Here is a 21,628-nt window from a genome sequence, read left to right on the forward strand (position 1 = left end):
TGATTCTACGGAAATCATCAGCAAACGATTGTAAGTTTTTGAAAGTAAGCTGGAAGGCCTGGTCTAGTGTTAGCAAACGTATCTCTTGGCTGATCTAACCTTCCTTTGAGTCCGTATGAGGAGACATATGTATTCTCGTATTAAGTCAACGAGTATCACTTCTTAACCGTTCTATGAAGAAGCCAGTTGATAAGCAGACGTTATAGGAGGCATTAATTGGTACTTTTCATCATATACCAGATTATTGTGACAATTTATTTGATTACTTCTAAAACCACTTACTGCCACATTTTTATCACTTCTAATATCTGTCATGACTTATGCTTCTATCAATTATCATGTGACAAAGTTGCTAGTCAGAATACCGACTTCTGTGACCCTGTCCCTGGGCTAGAGCAATAATGCGTTAGCCAGCACGAGCAGCACTGAGTCAACTCTTAATCCTTATTAGTTCCCTATACAGCATCTTCTCGCCTAGCTCAGTCCGTTCAGCCCAGAACAAAAATGTCAGCTTCTGTTTTATGAGTCGTATATTTCAGAAACAAACAGAGCAGACCACGTAACTTAATAACTTACTTGTGCCTGTTACCCCTGTCGGAGGAGAATAGGCCGTCCACCACGACTCACTATCGAACTTTGTGTTGGGCAACCTCTTCCGGCCTTTTTCAATCGCTGTTCATTCTTCCGATGTCTGCTTCCAAACCCCGACGTAATGTATACTTTGGTCTTCCTCTTCCCATTTTTGCTCCAGGATTCTAAATGAGAGCATACCTCGTGATGCAGTTTTATTGATTTCCTCAATGTGTGTCCCATTCACTTCCAATGACTTTTCCTAATTTCCTCCTCAACTGGAAGCTGGTTTATTCTCCCCATAATGCGCTGTTGCTCATGGTATCTCGTCAACGGACATCAAGTACCTTGGGCAAACAATTGTTTACAAATCTTCCTACTACCTTTGATGATGATTGTAGTAGTTCTCCAAATTTCAGCTCCGTACAATAGAACTGACTGTCTTGAAGTTCGTACTGAAGATTCTGAATTTTGTATTGGTAGATAGACAGTTGTTTCGAGTTCCACATGTCCTTTAACTGTAGGAATGCAGTTGTTGCTATGTCAATGCTTGCCTTTACATCTGCATCAAATCCACCTCGTTCATCGATGATGCTATCCAGGCGAGTGAAAGATTCTACATCCACCACAGTTTCTCCACCCGGTGTGACTTGGTTGGTGTTCTCTGTGTTGTATTTGAGGATCTTGCTTTCTCCTCTGTGTATGTTAAGGCCTACTGATGCAGAGACTGCTGCTACACTGTTTGTCTTGACCTGCATTTGTTGATGTGTATGGGACAGAAGGGCCAGGCCATCTGAGAAGTCCAAATCGTCTAACCACACCCAACCTATCTATTGTATTCAATGCTTCCTGTCAGATGTGGAGGTTATTGTAATCCAGTCGACCATCAGAAGAAGAATAAAGGGGGAGAATCAGTAATCTTGCCTGACTCCAGTCCTCACTTGGAATGCATTTGTTAGCTGTCCTCACTGCACCACTTCGCACTCCATTCCGTCGTATGAATTCCATATCGTATTGACGATTTTCTCATGTATACCATAGTGTCGAAGAAGTTTCGATAAAGTCTTCCTGCCTACATTGTCAAATGCTTTCCCATAGTCGAGTAAGTTGATGCATAGTGACGAGTTTCATTCAGTTTGTTGTTCAAAGATTATCCGTAGTGTCACGGTTTGGTCTGTGCACGACCGACCCTTACGGAACCCGGTCTGCTGATCTTAAAGCTGAGCGCTTGTCAGCATTTGGTCTTCAAAATCTCTGTGAATAGATTGTGAAGCACGTTTACAGTAGCTTCTGCATCGGACATCAGTGTTTCAGTTGTTATATTGTCAAGTCCTGTTGATTTCTCACTTTCGATTTGTCTGATGTCTATCCCCGTTTCTTAGACCGTTGGTGGACTGACATCTATAGAAAGGTCTGCGGGTGCTTCTTCGATGTCCGTTGGATTTAATAGATTTGGTCTATTCAGTAGTTTCTCAAAGTGTTCTACATACCTGGTCCATTGTTCTTGGATCTCAGTGATTGTATCGCCTTACTTGTTCTTGACCGGTTTCTCTGGTTTACGATATTTCTATGCTAGTTTCTTTGTTATATCATATAGTCTCATATTTCCTTCTCCTGCAGATTTTTCACTGTCGTTGCTTGATCCTCCACATATTTCTGCTTGTCTCGTCTAATGCTCTTCTTCACTTGTTTGTTTGCTTCTGTTTCCAGAGAGATGCATTCCTTATGATGATGCTTCTCGTGGCTCAGCGCCTCCTGACACGTTGAAGTTAAGGCTTCTTTGATCCTCTTCCAGTTGTCTTCCATAGTAGTTTCCTCTTATTTGAGGGGGTCTTGTAAGGCTTGGAACCCGTTGTTGAGAGCTTTCTCGAATTCGTCTAGTTTGACTGTATCTCTAAGGAAGGCTGTACTGGACATTTGTAATGCTGTTTCCCCAGTTGTCCAGTGCTTCCTTAGCTTCAGTTTCATCTTGGCAACCACTGGCTATTGATGATCCGAAGCTATGTCGGCTCCTCTCCTGGTTCTCACATCTTCCGTTGTCCTTCGGAATTTTTTAGTGATACAAATATGATCAATCTGATTCTCCGTGGTGCGATCCGGTGAGACCTATGTAGCTTTGTGTATTTATTTGTGCCGCTTATAACCGTTTTGTTGAATCCACATAAGTTTGCTGATTTCTCACCATTCTCGTTGCTTTCTCTGAACCAATCCATGTCGTTCCATGATATATCTTCATATCCGTCTTTGGTGTTTAGGTTACCTATCGGAGTGGTCAGGTTCTTTCCTGAGCACTTCGTTGTGATCGATTTTGGCTTCTCGTAAAGCTGTGTGTCCGCAAGGTTGTGTTTTACAGAATGAGGTTCCAGACCTCATACCCAACCTTCCTTCTTTATCCAGGCTTGTGGTCGGCAGTGATCCAAAAAGAGCCACAGGTGGAGTTGAACCCCATCACACCACGAAATAAAAACTAATAGTTGTACGAGATCAAGCCGAAAGTGGCTATGATTACGGAAGACTTTACTCAACAGATTGGGTATAAATTGGGGGTAGTAAATCATATAGCAGCACCCACTTGTTTAAATGAAAGTCATGGATATTCAGAGTTTGACGACGCCTTTACAATCGAATTATACCGACCCAGTAAAATCGGATGTCAGAAGTGAAGGGGTTGGAGGGTATATTTGGAAAGCTGTCGATATTTCGCGAAGCGCTTGGTCTAGGTTGGCTATCAGTTACAAGGGATTAGTAACACGGTGTACCCACTCGTGATCTGGTACGGATGCGTGACCGAGCGCCTTCAGCCAGGTGTGTCCAGTAAAACTAGTGAGGTCAACACCAATGCCAAAGACTTACAGGGCTATTTATTTTGGGTATTTATTTGCTGCTACACGTTTTTGACTAAACTGTAGAGACGATGAACTTTAATCGTGTTTGTTGCTGTTCACGTTCACCATCGATTAACAGAAAGCTAACAGATCAAAACATATTAGCAAACACGTTTACGTTAATTAATCACTGAAACTTTCGCCCACTCGAATTTCCAGTTCGGGAATTTATGACCTTTTCAATAGAGGGTCTTGAGAAAGTCTGTTAAACACATATAATCTGAGGATTCACTTTATTCTAATAAAAACAAGGCGATATAGTCACAAGGTTTTAATAATGTTGATTCATATTAGAAACAATAAAAAACCAGTGACTCAGCGAATTATTACTAAGTGTTTTATCAATCAATTCTTCCATGAATTCCACAAGTAACAAGATAAAAATGGGGCAAACGGCTATCAATCTCACTGTAAACTTTTGACATTTTGTTGTCGTTGATCTGTGGTGGCAAGTAAATGTTCAAAATAGATACTTTTGTAAACCTTCGATAATTGAACACACAACTGAGAACAATTTGCCTGGAGAATTGAACCAACTCACTCAGTAGTCACACGACCAATCAGACATCGTATTCCAAAATGAGTAGACAGTTATATTTGTCCAACATGTCTGTAATAAATACAATGGTTACTTTTTATTAGGGAATCGGGTGCTAACAGATAACGAATAGTCATTTCAAACACAGTCTTTTGTGAAAATGGTGAAAAGGTGTGTAGGAGACGTACTCTGATAACCATTGATGGACCAGAGTACAATGACAGCAAAAGAGCATCCACACACTTCAGTGTAATGTACTGTGATTTAAATAATTATCATCTTGTACAAATTTCACTTGTTTATGTAGCGATTATCATAGTAATCTGCGATAAATTCAAGCCGTCATTTATGTCCATATATGTTTCTATTAGAACCATTCTGGTTTTTCTACTGCTATTCATTATCAGTTTATGTCACCTCAGAGTATTTGTTGTACTTCATGTAATATTTGACTGGAATCAGAATGCCAGTTCATAAACGTAGTAAAGCTCTCTTGTGGAAGAAGTAGACATCATTGAAGCCATGTAATCTAAACTTTTAGAATTTGATTGGAGTGGTCCTGATTTTTTCGGTTTGCTGAGCTAGAAGATTATTTTTGTTTATCTTAAACAAAATAAGAGGTGTTTCTGTTAATTCCGGGCAAAGAATTACTGAATGGTAACTGACACGATCTATTTAGGGACTGTTATTACGTATATTCTTATTGTATAACTATTAAGTGACTATATTATATATTCATATTCCCATTACAATAAGCTTCCATTACACCCATTGACTACTACTACACGATTTACCATTCTTAAGTTATTCCCGACTTATTAGATACAGTATCTCACACTCACAGTCTTTTTTGGCTTGATCTTGTATTATTGATATTTTCTATTTTATGGTATAATGCGGTCCCAACTGCTTGTACATAAACTACGTATGTCTGAAATACATGTATCATAAAGCAGAGTCCGATATTGGTGTTCTGGACTGAACCGGCTGGGTTAGATGAGAAGCTACTATCTCAGAGGACCAATAAGAACCCAGAGTTGACTGTAGGCTGCTTGTACTTGTTTATGCGTCATTGGTCTGTTCATACACGTCAATATTTCTAATTGGCGATATTATCATTTGATAATTAACAGGCCATAAGGACATAATAGTTTCAATAGGGATATTTTTGTTCCACACTAACCTCATCAGTTGGAAAGGGAAGTTCATGAATTGATTTTATGTCTCCACATCACCACCATCAAAACAACTGTCAACCAACACTAAAGCTAGAATTTTCAATACAAATTTCAAGATAGTTCTACTGTATGGGGCACAGACGTGGAGAACTACGAAGGTCATCATCCAGAAGATACAGGTGTTAACGAACACTTGTCTATGAAAAATACTTCGGATCTGTTGGCCAGACACTATCAGCAACAACCTACTGTGGGAGAAAACAAACCAGATTCCAGAGGAGGAAGAAATCAGGAAGGAGCGCTGGAAGTGGATAAGACACACATTGAAGAAATCACCCAACTGCGTCACAAAATAAGCCCTCACATGGAATCCTGAAGGCCACAAGAGAATAGGAAGACAAAAGAACACATTACGCCGAAAAATGGAAACATAAGTGAGAAGAATGAAAAACAAACATGGCAAATATAATGCTAACATTATTGAAAATTGTGTATTATTGCATTTTTGAAAAAAACCCGAAATGGTTTCTTCACAGCACTTATGTACCCATAAGATGTTTGTGATAATAATTATAATAATAATAATGATAATAATAATAATGATAATAATAATAATTGGAAAGAACTAGAAAGGAAGTCCCAGGACAGAGTGGGTTGAAGAATGCTGGTCAGCGGCCTATGCTCCATTGGGAGTAACAGGCGTAAGTAAGTACATCACAATCATAGAAATCTATGCAAAGAGAGAGAGAAACAAATGCTTATTTTTGCTGAACGATCAGAGAGTTCAAAATCTGTTTCGAGATGACAATTCCGTTGGTGGGTCATCTCATTTCTTGAGAGATCTTCACAGTTTTGTTGGTAATAACACAGTAGGTTAAGCTGTCCTTAAACTACCATGTTTAATCCGTTCACTATTTGAATATACTTGACCAAAACACATTTGGTTGCTACAACTTTCCACAACAATTCATTCGTCTGAATTCACTTACGGCGTTGTTTTTTTACAACAAAATTATTAGAGATGCGGATGTGTAGCGGATAACATGGATTGATTCGATTGGTGTGACCGAGTGACTATTAATCACAATAAAGTCGAATCATTCATTCTAAGCTATATCAGATGCAAAAATATCAAAATACAGAACAACTGGTGGTTAAAGATGGTCATCTTTCCTAACACAACATTAGATGAATGAAGTACCAAGCAATAAAATAAACAAATTAAAATTCAGTTGAAACAAAATTGTTCGTACAATGTAAACTTTGAAGATTATCCCTCTGTCAGTTAAGTTGATATCTGATTATTTGAAGCTTGAGTTAGTGTGTTGATTAGAAGTACTGGAATTATTATCCGAACAAGGAATCCACAAAATAACGCAATTTAAGCCAGGCAGAACTAGTTGAGCACAAACGAACATATTGTATTTATAGTGCGAAATTAGGCACACTTTGAATACAAAAGAATCATTAGTTCATACAAACACCACACTCATTCTCCTTATCATTACTTTTTCCGCTTCGGAAATAATTCAGTTGTCAGTGTATTACACATGTATTATTTTAAGATGGTGCAGATCTGTAGCTCAGGTAGGTGACTTTGGTAGAGCTTCGTCTTCTGAGGTTGATGGTTTGTTCGTGGAGACTTTATTGTTCTTTTGAACAAAATCATTGACACAAACTTCAGATAGAAGTGATGTACTCGAATTTCTCCACATATGATTCAAGATGTAGGTCAACGAGTTAAGCTGTGGGTCATATGTGGATAAATTCCAATAATTGACTTCCACCCGGAGGACAGTTGGCAGGCCCATTTCCAGTGAGAACCCTAGTCAGACAAGACTGCTGATTCTCCTCCTTTATCATTCTTATGGTGGTCGACTGGATTATAAAGATCTCTACATCTCACGAGAAACACGGAATGCAGTGGAAGGTTTGGATGCGGCTAGACGATCTGACCGGGCCCTTCTATCACATGCATGTCAACAAATGCAGGTGAAGACAACCAGTGTGGCAGAAGCCTCTGCATCAGTAGGCCTAAACATACACACGGGAGAAAGCAAGATCCCCAAATACAACAAAGAGAACACCAACCCAATCACACTTGGTGAAGAAACTCTAGAAGATGTGGAACACCGTTTGATGTCAGGTCAGAGGTTCTGAGATCTAGCGTTCGTGAGGGAGACCGAAGATCTCCGGTTTGAATCCTTTCGGTTTGGGATCGTGGATGAGCACTTCTGAGGAGTTCCATACTAGGACGAGATGGCCGTCCAGTGCTTCTGGGTTTTCGATGGCGATCTAGCTTAAATTGTCTCGTGAATTCAACTAGTAAAATAAACTTCATTGTTTTGATTCACTAACAATTTCTGCCAACCACGTGCATTTACAGGCTTTTCTAAATTGTTTATAAGCTTTCATGAATATAATAACTAAGAAAAGTACTAAATATTACCATGTTGATTTGTATATTTTCCTTCAAATCTGTTATTTGAAGAAATGTGATCCAGTTAGCATAGATTTAATGTTTTAAATATGCCAGGGTAATCCAATCTCCAATTAAAACTTATGGTGAGTAAATAAATATCAATTGATGGAGAAACTCTGGAAGAGGTGGAAAGTTTCACTTATCTGGGTAGCATCATCGATGAACGTGAAGGATCTGATTTAGACGTAGAGGCGAGGATTGGCAAATCAAAGATAGCATTTCTACAGTTGAACAACATATGGAATTCAAAACAACTGTCTGTCGACCAACATCACAGTCACAATCTTCAATACCAACGTCAACACAGTTCTACTGTAAGGAGCTGAAATTCGGAGAACTACTACAATCATCATCAAAGTAGTAGGAAGATTTGTAAATGATTGTCTGCCCAAGATACATGATGTCTGTTGATCGGATACCATCACCAATAGTCTACTATGGGAGCGAACAAACCAGGCTCCAGTTGAGGAGGAAATCAAGTAGAGACGCTAAAAGTGGATAGCACGCACATTGAGGGAATCATCAAACTGCATCGCGAGGCAAGTGCTAACTTTCAATCCTGAAAGGGCGACAGAAAAGATGAAGACTAAAGAACACTCTGCGTCGGGAACTGGGAGCAGATAAGAAAACGATGAATAACATCTAGAAACAAGTAGAAAGGATTGTCCAAGACAGAGTTAGATAAAGAATTCTGATGAATGACCTATTCTCCTCTATGAGGGATAACAGACGTAAGGAAGCTAAAATTCTGCTACAGTAAATTAATCGATATGAACACTGTTCATAGAGTTTTAATACATTTTGACGATGATTTGTGTTAAAATAAAAAAGACTGATATATACTCGCTAAAGTGAATGTATTTTGATTGATTACACCAGATCAACATTGAATAACTTAATCTACTAAACTGATATTAGATAGGTAAGAAAAAGAACAGGTTATAAGTAGTTTATGTTCATCGTATTGATGTAGGTAATAGAGAAATGACTAGAATAGAGTATGAACGTATCATAATGATATTTGTTGATCATATAAGATATTGTGAATGTGAAAATAGTCGTAAGCATTTGTAGGCGGCGTCGAGTCTTGATGGACTATGATCACCACTACAATGTGATTACGCGCCCCAAAACGACTTGGTTCCCTCGATAACTTGCAAACCAGAAGACTGTAATTAGTCCATATACAGTATATTTATTGGCGATCTCGTGGTATCGAAAGAATACCGAGACGTGCTAAAGATTACAGGCAATAAGGACAGAGTGTAAGAAAGTTCGAACCAAACAAGGAGGACGACGGAACGAAAAGTGACTTTGATACAGTTAAACAACAACGAGTACGATAAAACAATCACTGGTACAATTGGTTATAATAATAATTGTTTCTATCAAACCAATCGCGTTCTTGTCGAAAAAAAGCAAGTCACTACACATTTATGAATGAATATGAGTTGTAGCTTATCAGTGTCTGAGATCTATCAAAGCATAATTTGATGAAACTATAATTAATGGACGACCTTTGAGCAACGCTAAGTTGACTTTCAGAGTATCCACCTACTAACTAGAACTAAATGAGGGTTATAAACCTGTGTGAGGAGTTAGAATTATGATTTAAAGTTAATGATTAAAGTAAGGAATAAGATTTAAGGTTTTCATCATGAACTGACATCAGCTAAAACGCCAAAACGTCATTTAGTCAAATGTTAAGGGTATTAAAAATCATTAGATTCAACGTTACTAATACGAGTTTATTTTTCTTATTGCAGGGCAACAAAGATTAAACACACTGGAAGAAGAGGAACAAACCCTACGCGATCTGAAACCTGTAAAACAACGAATAAAACTATTTTGTACTCGAACCCCTTCTTTCAATTTTAAAAATATATTTGTTGTGCCAGTACACCGTGTTCTTACTTCAGAGGCATTCAACGGTCCTGACTGTTGTGTTGTTGTTTCAGATCGCTCTTGCTTCCAAGTGAACGTCAATATATAACATGCTACAGAATGAATGGATAAATTTTGCGCCAAAATTCATGACATGTCGTTGTAAATCTGATTGGTTTATCCATAAATTATAGTCTCGCCAAAATGTGTAGTCAGTACATTTGAACATGTTCAATGAATGGTTATAGTATAACACAGATATTAATTTTCTTTAAGAAAGAAGTCATATACATATTGAATGAGTATTAACTTGTTTGTGATAAGTCTTGCTAATTGAACGCTATACTCAGATTTTAAGGTAGTCTCGTAACCCCCCCTCTAAGCTAGAACTACACAGAGACTTGAAGACGAGAGAAAAGGCACAAAATATGCGGGAAGCACTTTACTCCAAAGGTTCATTTATGTACAGAAAATATAAGGTTTTTATAGTATTTTGGAAATCCTTGGGTTTTCCTGAAAATTCTAGAATACTACTAAATATAGTAGCAGTGCAGTAATCAGCCAATCAGAAACTCTACATGTGACTTTGCACATTCGTGATGTTTTTGGCAAAACTTCTAGTCAAACGCTGATTGGATAAAATGCTTCTTAATGTCTTCTCAGCTTATCATGTCTATTGCGAGAAATTTTCCGGATCACCCTAACAGTTTGTGAATTAAACAAATTTACAGAATCGATGTTAAATTCTAATTTGTTACTTCAATATTTAATTATATCACATATTTCAATCTAGTCAATGTCTATTCTTTGAATACACTTAATTTGTGGTATGCGATGTCGTTGGTTTTCATGAAGATTGATCGATTCTAATCTTTAAAATTAAAAAAAGAAGACTTATCTCTTTTAACATTTTATAGTATATTCATGAGTTGACTAAAGCTAGATCACCATTAGAAACCTGGACGCATTGGACGGCCGTTTCGTCTTAGTATGGGATTCAGCAGTGCGTATTCACGATCCTACCCGCGAGATTCGAACCCAGGATCTATTGATCTCGTACGCGAATGCTGGACGTCTAGACTACTGAACCAGCATACAATGGTGTTAATGTCTAACTTCGACCATTTAGATATATTTCGACAGTTTCTATTCCATTATTCTATGTGCAAAATGTATGGTACAAAAGCACTGATGTATTCAAAGCCTATTAATTTGTGTAACAACAATTTATTTTTGTAAAATGTTTTAGATAAGAATTAAACTATCAAATTAATATAATCTCCAAAAACCCCCCTTCTGATACTCATTAGCATATGATCACTAGTGACTGACTTTAAGAGGTATTTCCTAGAGTTCTAATGAGAAGCCAAGAGCATTGGAGTTCAACCGCGCCTGTTGTGAGATAGTAACTTACTGAACACAATGGTGGTTGGTTTCTCAATTTCGTGGATTGGTTGAACTTCAGTGATCTAGAGGTTAAGAAGATGCTGTTTGAGAGATCGTGGATGCTTACTTCTGTGGAGTCCTATACTCGAATGAAACGACTGTCCAGTACTTCTAGGTTTTCCATGGTGGTCTAGCTTTAATTGACTGATGAATTTAACTAAATCTCAACAAAATCTTCTTTCTGATTTTATAATGTGTTGAATTCTTTTCTTTTTAAATCTATCGAGTTAAATGGATTTTTAAAGAGAGTATACAGGTTTATATAATTGAAATCATGAGTTAATTGAATCTAGACCATCATGAAAAATCTGGAAGTACTAGATTGACCGTTTCGTTCTATTATGGGACTCCTCAACAGTGCGCATCCACGATCCCACTTCACGAGATCCGAACTCAGGACCTATCAGATCTATCTGGTTTTCCATACTGATCTAGCTTCAACTGACTCATGATTTCAACTATATAAAATTACTAAAATCTCCAGAAAACTCCCTTTTATACAGGTTATAGGTATATTTGAACTTTAAAAACAGTTGTCAAGGTGATTTACCCACATATGTATTTAATAACATGACGTCAGGTTTTACATAATTTACTTTGTATAGTAATAATAATAATAATAAAATAATCAATTATGAAACATTTGAAAATGGGAAAAATTACATCAATTTCACTTACAATATTATTGGCTTATTTTTCTTTTATCTATTTGTAACATCCCTAAATGTAAATGGATTGACCAAAATGGTTATGTGTATATGTGTGTGTGTGAATGTGTATGTGAGTGTGTATGTGTGAATGTGTATGTGAATGAATGTGTGTGTGTGAGTGTGTGTGTGTGTATGTTGTTCCTCCAAATTACAGATAATTACAGATAGATATATATATCTTCATTTATTCACCTGTAAATTTTTTATGACGGTATACACACAAATATAAGTTCCGGTACAAAATGTTGATGATTTAAGGTGAAAAACAGAAAAAAAAATGTACAAACATGAAAAAGAAAAAAAACAAAACAACCCCCAATATCCAATTCATTCGAACCTCTCTTCTTAACCTACTACCTTATATTGTTTATTCCCTACAAAATAACAAAAAAAAAACAAATCATCATCAAAAACTTAATAAATAATAGTAATAATAATAGTAGTAGTAGTAGTAGTGGTAGTAGTAGTATAGTCGGTTATGTTAGGCATGGGATTGTATAAGATTGGTAAAAATAAAACGGTTATAATTATTCGTATCTATGGCCAAATAACGCCTACGCAATTTTTTTTTTGGTCGAAATTTTATTCTCCATTAAACCAATAACCAATAACCAATAACCAATGACCAATGACCAATGACTGACTGACCTTGAAAAATGGGAAACTATGTTATCTATGATAATAACTAACTATTTATTCATTAATATCAATAATACAAAAAAATTTTTTTATTTACCCTAGTTACCTTAGTGTTTAAAACATTCTAATAATAGTAATAATAGTCTGTTTACTTTCTCATTACTATTTGTGGATTCATTATTGATATTTAACAAAAAGAACAGATAATAATTGTGAAATGGCACCAGGGAAATCATTAAATTTACGTGGTGGTTCAGTTAGTCCAAGTTCAAGATCATATGAAACTTCTGTAATGAAAGTTGGCGGTGAAGTATTTGATCCAGATGGATATAGAATGGATGTGACTGTATGGTTTCGACATAGAAATGAAGCATTATATTGTAAGTATATTAGAAAAAAAGATTTTGTTTATTTAATTTTACATATTTTATTTCGTGGATTGGTTAAAGTTAGACATTAACACCATTGGATGCCGACCAACTAAGTAGTTCTAGAGGTTAAGCACTCGCGTTCGAGACCCATTAGGTCGTGGGTTTGAATCTTGTGAGGTGGGATCGTGGATACACACTGATGAAGAGTCCCATAATAGGACGAAACGGCGGTCCAGTGCTACAAGGTTTTCCATGATAGTCCAGCTTCAATTGACTCATGATCTCAACTTTTAAAATTACTGAAATCTCCACAAAACCCTTCTGATATTATTCAACATATGCTCACTAGTGACTGGCTTCAAGAGGTATTTCATGGAGTTCTAGTGAGGAGCAGTGATTAGTGGAGTTCAACCAGGCCTGCTGTAAGATAGTAACTCACTGAAGACAATGGTGGATGTGTCACTCAATTCCGTGGATTGTTTGAAGTTAAACATTAACACCGTTGAATACCGATCGGTCAAGTGGTCTAGAGGTTGAGTGTTCGCACGCGAGACTGATAGGTTCTGGGCTGGAATCTCGTGAGGTGGAATCGTGGATGCGCACTACTGAGGAGTCCCACAGTAGGACGAAACGACCATCTAGTACTTCCAGGTTTCAGATGGTCTTCTAGCTTCAACTGATTCATGATCTCAACTATTAGAAAAAATAAGTGTTTAGAAATTTGAATAGCTCATTTCTATTGAAAGCTTGTACTGATAATATAGCCCAGAAGGATAATGAAAGCTTCTTGATCAAACCATCAGAAGATAACGAATGTTTGAGATTAATCCAATTGTGCATGTGAAGTAGTTGGATAATTAGAAATTTCAACTTACATGTAAATATCTAAGTGTAATAAGGTGAAAAACAACCTAACTATTACATTATAAAGGAGTTAATATATTTGCAAATGTCTCAATGAGTAGAAAAATTAGATTCTCTAATGTTTCGTCACTCAGTTTAAGTTACTTCTTCAAAGAATAGATAACCGAATCAAAATTAACTCAAGTTTAAATAGTACAACCGAACAACACAAGAATATTATATGTGATCAATCAAGAAACAGATCTGAACAAGTCAATGTCATGACATTTCGGTCGAGGTGATTCATAAGCGACATGTATGTACATTTGTGTGTGTATGTGTGCAATGTTAAGGATGAAAAATGTGTAACTTTCATGGTGTTAAAGGATAGAGTTTAATTTGTAGGCTAATAATGTGAATTGCGCATAATATCAGACTAGGTGGTTAGGATAGATAGTCCCAAGTAGGATATATGGTAAGGCCTTGTTTTCTATTGAGAGCAGTAGGATTAAACATGATATAGAATGCTTCAGCTACTCTTCTTTCTTTGTAATTAGAAAAACCTTTTTGTAATATTTTGATATTTTTTGAAATCGATTTGGTGGTTGTTGAAAATGGCGTAAACTGCTATTGCCAATGTAATTTGAAGTCTATTCAGTTCTACAGGATGATTAGGATGTTTCTTTGCGTACTTAATATATTCTTCGGCACAAGTCAAGATTTCGCGAGATGACACTCCAATATAGAAGGCATCACATTCAACACAGCCTAATTTGTAGACGCAATTCTGTGTTGACATGAAGGGGGTTTTTTTTCTTTTAATCGAACTAAAGTACTTCGAAGTGTGTTCGTTGTTTTGTAATATACTTTAATTCTGTGTTGTTTGAAAGATCCTTTGGAGTTCTTCAGTTGTGCCATGATGGTATGGTAAAACTGCAGTACCAATCCATGGCATTTCATTCGAATTATTATAGTCACATAGTGAAATGTCTTGTTTTAATATATTTCGAATAATCTTCATAGAGAAATTATTAAATTGTAAGATGGTATTTATATTCTTCTATTCTTTTTGTTTGTCCTCTTCTGAGGTGATAATCTTGTTAGCTCTTCTAAAAAGATTTAAGGCTAACGAGATCTTAGCACTGAAAGGATGTATTGAATGGAAGTTAATATAGCGATTAGAGTGTGTATGGGCTTTCGATAGATGGATAGATTTAGAATTCCATTTAGATTTCTTTATACTAAGCAATCTAAGAATGAATGGTAGCTCATCATGTTCATTTTCATTCTTACTCATGAATTTGATGGGCGATGAAAGTGTGTATTGATTCGTTTCGAAAAAGATCTTAGATGAGTCTTTTTTATTACTACAAATGTATCCTCTACATATCTAAGCCAAATTCGTGGTTTAATGTCATTGGTGAAAATATTTGATTCTATGTGTGCCATAAACAGGTTAGCTACAATCGGGAACATACGGGATCCCATTACTACACCGTTAGTTTGTTTGTATAATATCCTGTTAAAAGTAAATAGTGTCGAATTTAAGCAACCTTTTAAAGATATCGTGATTAGACTGTTGCTTAAAGGACATCTGTTAGAAAGAGTATTGTCGTTCTTTAGTAAACCATTAATGAATTCTAAGCATTTATCAACGGGAATACTAATGTATAAAGAGACAACATCAAAGGTTACCATGACTTCATTCATCTCGATTTGTAATCCCGATAATTTTGATTTAAAGTCATAAGGATCCTTAATCATATTATGTAAGTCAAGTTGTAGTAGCTTTGATATTCTGCTTAGATATTTCGATAAAGCGTATGTTACTGTGTTCATGAATTCTACTATAGATCTTAGAGGGATATCTGGTTTATGCATGATTTGGGATATAAAGTAAACCATAGCGAGGCCCCAGTGAATAGTTTTAGTTCTTTCCAAAAGTAGACTTGTCTCCGATTTGACTTTAATCGTTTGGGAGTTTTTTTGGATCAATCTTTTCATATGACCATAAGTTTTACTAATACGTATCATTCGATCATTAATTAAGACAACTGACTTTAAAGTTCACTTAGTATTGTTTGTTTGAATATTCCCATTGATGTTTAGGACTTCAATTGATCAGTTTCTTATTGGTCTATGTGCATACTGTGCATATTGCCTCGATATAACCTTAATTCACAAGCATTACTAGGTTCGAGTCCCAGAGTGAACATCAAATTTGAGATGTAGGTACATCCAGCTGACGAGTCCGAAATAGGACAGAACGCGCTTTCTGGATTCTACTTGTTATAACGTGTGTGTGCCAGTTGTTATATCGATTGCCTGCGTGCCCTCTTTAGTATATGAACGTGCTGATTACCGCCAATGAGAGAAGAGCGAATTATCGATCGGAGCTATGATACATAAAATCGTACGAACAGTCTTGATTACTTGTCACTCCTCCTTTCTGCCTAGCCCAGCCAGTTAAGTCCAGAACACAAATAACAGCCTCGGCAATATGAATCATTATTCACAAACATACTGGGTTTATATACAAACCAAACAGACCACATCGTACCAAAAATATGGAAAATAACATTTGTACAATAATTGGTCACCAGGGGATATAACACTACTGCTAGCTACTATCCATCTTTGTTTATAATTGACTTTCATTTATGAATCGATAGACTTCAAATACTCTCATTCTTACTTTAGGTTAAACTCAATTGGTTCACTTCTAAATGACTAGTATAGAGTAGAACTGGATAGTAAGCACAAATATAGTAATAGTTAGGATTCAGTATGAAGTCTAATCAAAATTACATTCTAATATTACAATTACATATTCAATCAATAAATCAATAATTGATACTTTTAGATGAAATAATCAGGAATTGGGAATCATCTTAAAAACTTTCCCACATATCTATCTATATTTGTACTAGTTTCAGTATATTGATTTATTCATAATCAATAATAGAATTCTTTTGTTACCTATTTTATCGATTAGTTTTGTTTAAACAAATAGGGGTGACCTTGATTGATGGTCAATGTTTTTTTTTAAAAAAAAGAAGAATTTCATTCTTTAAACAATCTTACATTGTTATAGATTTAAATGTTCCGATAGTAACTAATTGCATAGTTATCTAGTTCTGTTTTTTTTTTAAAAAAAAAGATCGAATTGGTTCAATAAACTGAATTATAGTCAATGTTCCAAAGAGAAATGTTTTTAAATTGAAATATATAAACATTAGTACAAGGTGATAGGAAATACATATATGCCATATTTCGTCATTTGATTTGTGTGAAGGTTGGGATACTGTCTGGATGTCGAAACCGAAGCAGGTGGTTTTCTTAGGGGGTCACACCTGGGGCCTTTGACTTAAAGGTATGATCCATAAGGTAGTGGAGCATCGTAAGGAGATGCAGTTTCATGGTAGCCGGTGACCAACAATTGCTTGATACACTATTTATTCGCTCAGGATCCTGGAACCCATGTATACCACTGGTTTGGAATGAGGGTTTTCCAACTCCCCTAGGTGGACTTTCCGTGTCCACGAACCCGGTTAAAGCGACGGACATTGGCTTTTCGTCCTCTCAATTTGGTAAACAATACCTTCGCCACAAGAAGGCAGTGATTAGGACTTCCCTGATAGAGGTTATATACGAGTGGCCATGTGAGAGCATTTCGAGAGGAAGAGCGTACTCTCTCCCCATTTTCGGCCATACTAGGGCATTTGAGGGTCAGATCGTAGTTTCATTCTGTTTGTCACTCATTAACTCGATGTATCTCAATGTTGTTAATGGTAGTCAAAATCCAACCTACTTCTAATCAATTTATTGATTAGGACTTGTATATTTTCTCGTCACTGATATGAAGATCTACCTTTTGACCAGTTTTTATTGATTTATATTGATGGTAAATATTAACAAATAGAAGTGCCAATTCTTTATGATTATCAAACAATTACGGAATAATCTAACTTATTGACTTGGTTAATAAACATTAAGATATTTGTATATTCAATTGACAAGTTAATGATAAAATAGAACATATGTTTCCATATATTAAACTCTTAGTCACTATGTAAAGAAAAAGTATTACGTAAAACCAATCCATTCAGTAAAGAAATAATGACTTATATAATGATTTATATTGTAATGAACAAGAAGACGGGTCAGTCAGTCAGTCAGCTACAATGTAGGATCGGGCACATATGTGCATCGGTCCAAGTTGCCATACCTCGTTAGCACAACAAGACGAACACCGGATTCATAGAAGTAGTTAATTTAATGGTGGTAATATATAAAAGAAAGATTGTATATAAGGATATAGTACAGGAAGGAAGAAAGTTATGAAGCAATTTTAATCTCAAGGTTTAAGGGAAGACAGAATGTGTATACACCTACACCATTGTGATCGATTCTAAGCCATGTCACCTAGAGTCTCCAACCATTGGTTACCATAGTCAAGCAGACCCCAACCAAGTAGTCTGCATCTACCAACATGGCTCAGACTAGAAGTTAGTGACTTCAAGCACTGATGCCACGGGTGAGGACAATCGAATGTATTCGATACGAAAATTACAGATTATCTCACTAAAATCTGATAACTATACAGTAAATAGTTAATTTGTAAATTATTAATCGATTGTCTCAATCTTAACTGTTACTTCTGCAAATATCAGTCCATCGTCTCTGAATATTATTATTATTGTTCATACATTTTCATACCAATTGTGTTTCGTTTCCGTTCTTTCCCTATCGATCTTCTACTGAAATACATTTTCTGCTTGACAATTGTCATATACTACTTATGTGGATATAAGTAGCTCGCACCACAATATAATGTACAAAATTACATAAGATTCTATTCATGAAAATCGTTTAGTTTTCTTTTAATGTATATCTTAGTACTTTCTAGTTTAGTTGTATGTAGTTGAGGATATTGACGAATTTAAACGGAACAGTTTAACAATCTATTCCACTGAATATATCTATAAAGATTACCATTTATATTAGTATAGATATAAAGGAAGACAAGTATATATAAATGTACTATACTACTGTAATTTAACGAATATCAACTACATCTATCACATGTTATCTTATTCCTATCTCTCTCTCCATATATACTTCAATAGGGGGGGGGAGGAAGGTATCAAATGTTCCCTTCTTCATTACCTTTTATAAGCTTGATATTTTCTTTTTTTAGTAGTACTGTTTACTTAATAAAAATAATCAAACAAACAAACAAACAAACATTGAATACTTCAAACAATATTCAATGACCCATGATCAATCATCATGTGATGATCATTAACACAGTAGGATTGTACATTGAATATTGAATGAATTTGCGCGCTACTTAGTTTCATCCTTTCTTTTCATCGTTGAATAATTAAAAAAAAACAAAAAAATTATTAATTAAATTTATTAGTTAAAATAATAGTTAATAATAAATATATACCGATATGGTTAGCATTTATTTAGCGAGTTAGTTTCCTAAGGGATGGGGTTGCTAACACCATGCCCAACCCTCCTCCTTTATCCGGGCTTGGTACCGATAGTAGCCTCCGGAGAGGCTATAGGCGGAGGCACAGGCAAGCTCTCACATGGAAGAACACAACACGCCGAGAAATGGAGATAGACATGGGAAGAATAAACAAAAGTTGGATAGAACTAGAAAGGAAGGCCGAGGACCGGATGGGTTGGAGAATGGTGGTCGGCGGCTTATGCTCCAGTATTATTTATTTATTTAAACACATAAATATTGGTACAAAGGGGCACCAGATATATATGCGCCACACAAATCTCATTTGATTTGTGTGACGGCTGTGATACTGCCAAGGTGCCCAGACTGAAGGGGGTGGTTTTCATAGGGGGGCCACACCCGGAGCCTTTGTCCTAAAGGGCTAATCCACAAGGCAGTGGTGCATCTTAAGGAGATGCAGTCCCATGGTATTCGGTGACCAACGATTGATTCATACGCCATTTGTTCCCTCAGGATACTGGAGTCAGCCCATGTGCACCATTGGTTTGGAATGAGGTTTTTCCAACTCCCCTAGGTAGACTCTTCATGTCCCCGAACCCGGTTGAAGCTCCTGCCGGACATTCACTTTTCGTCCCCTCAACTTCGTAAACAACAGTAATGCCACGAGAAGGCAGTGAGTATGACTTCCCTAGCAGAGGCTATATTCGCGTGGCCATGTGAGAGAATTTCGAGAGGGACAGCGAACTTTCTCCCCATTCTCCGCCGTATCAGGGCATTTGGGGGCTCCATTGGAAGTAACAGGCGTAAGTAATACACTAATATGATAGGATAACTCCACCTGTAATAGTTCTAGAGTTATTCTCAGCCTCAAGGTCGGGTAAAGGAAGAAAGTTGGACATAGGGTTAGTAACCTCATCCTACAGGAAAAAAAGTCTTGCTAGACAATAAACAACGCAAATCAGATTATCACAAGGGGGTTTTGTGGAGATTTTAGTAATTTTATATAGGTAAGATCATGAGTCAACTGAAGCTAGACCACCAAGGAAAACCTGCAAGCACTGGACGGCCGTTTCGTCCAATTGTGGGACTCCTCAGCAGTGAGCATCCACGATCTCACCTCAGGAGATTCGAATCCAGGACCTACCAGTTTCGCGCCAGAGCATTTAACCTCTAGACCACTGAACCGGTATCCAACGGTGTTAATGTCTAACCTAAACCAATTCACGGAACTGGGTTCGAATCCCTCGAGGCGAGATCGTGGATGAGCACTGCTGAAGTGTCCCATAATATTACGAAACGGCCGTTCAGTGCTTCCAGGTTTTCCAGGCTGTCCTAGATTCAATCGGCTCATGATCTCACCTATGCAAATCAGATTAAACTAATTAAACATGCTATAATATGAGTATTTAAACTACCTTAACAACTAATCTACTATACCTACTATAACATTTGATTGTATAGTATATCCATCAAAATAAATTTTCGTTTGCTTTGTTTTTCTTTCCCCTTTTTTTCTTTTTCCTGTAATCATTACTTCCCAAAAAACTAAACACTATGGAATGAAATAGTTGCTAGGGTACATTTATATGTATATAGATACATAGATACACTTGAAATACCGTCATATAATAATAATGTTCTATTCTATATCATTCATAGATCCAAACCTATTTAACATTTCATCAAGTGATAAGTTAATGATAATAAAAAGAGTAAAGAAAAAACAATCACAGAAATATGAAATCATCATCACCATCACCATCATCATCATTATCATCATTCTATTCTCATTTGAACTGTTTCATCAATTTATGATATTGTTACTATCTATGTATCCCCTTCACTTTACTTCACTTCACTTTACATGTCTGTTTTCCATGGTAACATTTTAATCATATCAGTACACCAATAAGAAATATATTTTCTTTTTTTTTGATGGTAATATATGTATCTATGTGCCTAAATAATCAATAATTTAATTGGGATCAATAAAATTTAGTGCTGATATTAACATTTAAGGCAAATAGTTCCCTTTTCTTTTTATAAATTCTAATAAAGCAATCAGAAAATGGAGTTGATTTTGAATAATAACGATGTAACTAAGTGGTATGTTTTGAATAATCTAGTCACTGGGTTGGAATCTCGTGAGGTGGGATTGTGGATGGGCAATGCTGAAGAATCCCATAAAAGGACGAAACAGTTGTTCAGTGTTTCTAGGTTTTCTGTGTTGGTTTAGTTTTAATTGACTCATGATTTCAACTATAAAATTACTAAAATCTGCACAACCCCCCCCCTTTTAACACATTTACTTGTCACGTTATCCTAGGCCAAAGAATGATTTAAGGATTATCAGGGTAAATTCATAGTTATGACAACTTGTTTTTGTGCATATAATGGGGGAGGGGTTAAATTTACGAAGGGCCAAAGTTTCTATAAACTTGAGAATTCAACCTTCACAATTTCTATGCAACGTTCTAAAGGTTTGATTAATATTGATTCTTATCAGAAGGGGTTTTGTGGTAATTTTATATAGTTGAAATCATGAGTCAATTGAAGCTAGACCAGCATGGAAAACCTGGAATCACTGAATGGGTTTTCCATGG

At 36.2% G+C, this 21,628-nt stretch overlaps 1 protein-coding gene across 1 annotated transcript in view; it reads left to right on the forward strand.

Annotated features, from left to right (window-relative positions):
• Window positions 1–12,453: 12,453 nt before the first annotated feature.
• Window positions 12,454–21,628, forward strand: part of Smp_126510 (hypothetical protein) — a gene marked incomplete at its 3' end in the record, with an annotated part of 46,827 nt that continues 37,652 nt past the window's right edge. The window contains exon 1 of the mRNA XM_018798766.1: window positions 12,454–12,712. Coding sequence (XP_018653675.1) covers window positions 12,550–12,712 — 163 coding nt within the window. The 5' untranslated portion in view covers window positions 12,454–12,549. The remainder of the gene's footprint in view (window positions 12,713–21,628) is intronic.

The sequence above is a fragment of the Schistosoma mansoni genome, chromosome 7 (assembly GCF_000237925.1).
Source record: "Schistosoma mansoni strain Puerto Rico chromosome 7, complete genome".
Taxonomy (NCBI): Eukaryota; Metazoa; Platyhelminthes; class Trematoda; order Strigeidida; family Schistosomatidae; genus Schistosoma; species Schistosoma mansoni.